Source organism: Papilio polytes, unplaced genomic scaffold (genome assembly GCF_000836215.1).
Source record: "Papilio polytes unplaced genomic scaffold, Ppol_1.0 DF824158.1, whole genome shotgun sequence".
Taxonomy (NCBI): Eukaryota; Metazoa; Arthropoda; class Insecta; order Lepidoptera; family Papilionidae; genus Papilio; species Papilio polytes.
Window position 1 is genome coordinate 1,307,499 of NW_013525046.1, and position 3,681 is coordinate 1,311,179.

Consider the following 3,681-nt stretch of genomic DNA (forward strand, 5'->3'; position numbering starts at 1 on the left):
AATGTCCTCTTTATATTGGCTGCGAAACAATCGACAAACGCACAACAGTTGTGCGATAGTTTAGTCAAAGGAGTGCCCGCTCTTAAACTATTAGTTTACTCTTTTACCAGCCCCAATATATATAACAAGCTGCTGCTCGAGATTTCCTCCACGCCATATTTTGATACTAGCTGTTCCCATGCGACTTCATTCGTATAAAATTATGAAAATTTTATTTCATTGTTTACAATTGTCAAATTATCAATTACAAATGTCAAAATGACATGACATGAAGGCAACCTTGCTTCCTTAATGTTGGCAGCAACCTATGGTCTCTTTCCCACATTAGGGTTTTTATCCATAATATTAACCCCTTAAGTTTAATGGCGTTAAAATATATAGTATGCTGTAATTGCTGACATCTTAGGCAACAAAAAGAGTGTGTTACGCTTTATTATAATAGTATAGATAAAAGTAGCCTATAATATGCTCGTTTATGCCAGCTACCCTTCAGTGAACGTCCAGTCGAAATCGGCCGATCCGTTTCGGATATTACTTGGCACAAACACGGCTTGTAGACAGACAGACAAAAAAAATTAAATGCGGTTTTCGTTAACAGCAATGCAAGAACACCATCTTTCCGAAATCTAGAATTTTTCTATGATGTTACAAACAGATACTACAATTTTTTTACATCTATACAAGGGTAGCTGTCATACCCGGGCATATTATAGGCTACTTTTTACTAATATTACGTGGACGAAGTCACGAGCAACAGCTAGTGTATAGATACAGATAGATAAAACGATACACTTACTGGCTGGTTAAGCATTTCTTGTAACCTAGATTCAGGTGTTGCATTTTTCTTTCCACGAATCAGAACATAGATATTATCTAATTTCGGACAGCTGTACAAAAGCTTTTCTATTAATACCTGTAACATATGTATTTATAGTTTTTTGACAGAATTGACAATTTGAGTATCATTTTAAAATATACCTTTCCAAGGAAGCCAGTACCACCGGTGATAAAAATCGATTTTCCCGCGTAAAAGTTAGCGACATTATCAAAGTGTTCCATTATTATTCTCGAAATCTGGGAAGGAATCATATTATCATATTAATATTATAAATGCGAAAATTTAGATGGATGGATGTTTGTTAAAGTGTAGCCTAAACAACTGAACGGATTTCGATGAAATTTGGTACAGATGTAGAGGATAGTCTGAAAGAACACATAGGCTACTTATTTTTTTTTTAATTTCACGTAGACGGTGTTGCGGGTGTAAGCTAGTAATGAATAATTCTCATAGTATGTTAACACATATTTTGTTTCATCGGTTAATAAATTTAAAAAAAAATAATATGAACATGTTACAGATAAATTATGACAAATAGAATATCGTGAGAAGTAAATTCAGATAAAATGCCTGATAAAAAATACCCTCCGTTAATGAAAACAAAACTATAACAATTAAAAAAAGAGCTCCTAAGATTAAATTATCATTAGTATATTCTTCTAAAACCCTATGTAAATAGAAATACAAGAAAATAGAGAATTAAGCGAGCTAAAAATAAACACAAGAAATCATTAACGATTACAAAAAAGAAAGCAATCTATCAAGAGGATATTTTTGTACAAAAACATTAAATAATTTACAATAAACTTGATAGCACTTTACCTTATGCTTACCCTTTTTTTAAAGGACTACACAGACTCGTGTAGCTAGAGCGGATTTCAAGTACTAAATAAACGATAGTCTATTTGTAATTTTGTAGTATAAGTGCGTGGAATGTAAACTGAAACGCCCAATCACTTTGACAGCTGGTTTATTACTGATCATTCTGTGCGCGTGCACGCACACTTATGCATCATTGCTCTCACATCAATTTCAGGACCTGGTGCAGAACAAAAACATTTGTGGAATAACTTATAAAATAACAAGGAAAATACAAAAAATCAACATAACACAAGAAAATCAAAAACTATATACTATGTACAACTATAAACTACTAATGAATTAAAAAAAAAAAAACATCTTTCGGTAAAAAATCTTATAATGTCTTAATTTACGCTTTGGTAATCTGATTGCTCACTTGTACTTGATCGCACGGAAGATGTTAGTACTCTCGGTTTTGGTAGCGATTGAGCAACGAGTTCAGGCGATTGACCGGGCGTCACACCACTGCCTTCAAAGACCTCAGCGTCACCACCATGTTCTGTCACATTTCACTGTCACTCGATTGCTCAGGGAGCTCTGTACTTATTTCTAAATGTGAGGATTGAGGAGAAGGTTACGTCTGCGACGGCTGGCTTAGTGGAACGACCTGTTTAGGCGCTGACTGGTCGAGTTGCTCAAGCGCTGGCTTCGTCGGTGACGTTAATGCTTTATCACTACCACTCGACTCAACCTTATTTCCTTTTTGATATTTAATAAGCTGATTTATGTGTTTATTACAAGTTACATTAAATTTCACAACATATTGCTTAAACATTCTTATAATGTTCGTAAGATACGGGTTACGAAGATGGGGTTAAATTGTCGAGTACTTGGAATCCAGTAATCCAGTATTACAACACAACTGGACAGCAACTTCAAACGCGCGCACAAGTGTGGACACCGTGAGTGTAGTTTGTCGGCAGAAAACATCTAGTGTGGACTTAGTGTTTAGTGAAAACAAGGACAGTAATAATAGTGGTCGCCGTATCAGGAGAAAAGTAGACCGATATTCGTGTAACATTTTTTTTTCACACTACCGCATCACTTCAGTCAGCCCGTGAACATGGCGCATGCAACTGTGCCGAAATATCGGGAGCTAAAACAACCCAATCGTGGTAAGAAACCCGTATCTTACGAACTTTATAATTGTAAAAACCACGACAGTTTAAAGTTAAACATTTTTGTTTTCTCAAAGTTTTAATAATTTAAGCCATTGACCATCTATACTTTCTACCAGTAAAACCACTTTGCCCATACAACTTCATTTACATGGAACCGTCTACTAGGCGGTAAGTTATCATTTACAATTTTACTATCAACAACATTATCACCATTTATTGTATTACATATTTTAGGCTGCATCACATCCAATCTGCCTGTTAACTTACGACCAAACATTAATCGGGCTGGAGTTTTACCAGTAGAACAACGGTGTTCCTATAATGGAAAAGAAACTCTGATAATTCATCTTTTAATTATTAATATGGATTATTTCGTTAGCAAGCATCGACTTAATCATTTTTTTACAAGTTTTTATGGAATTCTCCGCTTGGCCGTTACTACAAGGATACAGGCGATGTCAATATTGTATCCAATCCTCGTCGCCACTTGTAGACAGATGCGTGGTGTATACAATAAACGCCCAATCACTTTAACAGCTGGTTTATTACTGATCATTAAGTGCGTGTGTACGTACACTTATGCATCAAATTTACATTGAGAAATTCTATGCAACATTTATGTTAATTTAAAGGTTATATACTTAACCCAATATTGTAATGATCTGTCATGTTAGTTTTTTTGTAAGAATAGAATAGAAATATTAATTTCAAATATAAATTTTACCTCTTCCTTACTTATTTTTGTATAACTTATTATATTGTATTCCTTATTCGTTTCGAAATAAGTATAATTCAAGAAATATGTATTCTTTGTAATGTACATTAAGTAACACCATAGAAAAAACAAAGTATTCATTGATA

The 3,681-nt window shown here is 34.2% G+C and overlaps 1 protein-coding gene across 1 annotated transcript in view; it reads right to left on the reverse strand.

Moving 5' to 3' along the window:
• The window catches only part of LOC106111492 (fatty acyl-CoA reductase 1-like), an 8,259-nt gene extending 5,485 nt beyond the window's left edge, over positions 1–2,774 (reverse strand). Inside the window, exons 1-4 of the mRNA XM_013293611.1 lie at positions 2,076–2,774; positions 1,661–1,877; positions 979–1,074; positions 797–913 (exon numbers count right to left, since the gene is read on the reverse strand). Coding sequence (XP_013149065.1) covers positions 797–913; positions 979–1,059 — 198 coding nt within the window. The 5' untranslated portion in view covers positions 1,060–1,074; positions 1,661–1,877; positions 2,076–2,774. The remainder of the gene's footprint in view (positions 1–796; positions 914–978; positions 1,075–1,660; positions 1,878–2,075) is intronic.
• Positions 2,775–3,681: the final 907 nt, after the last annotated feature.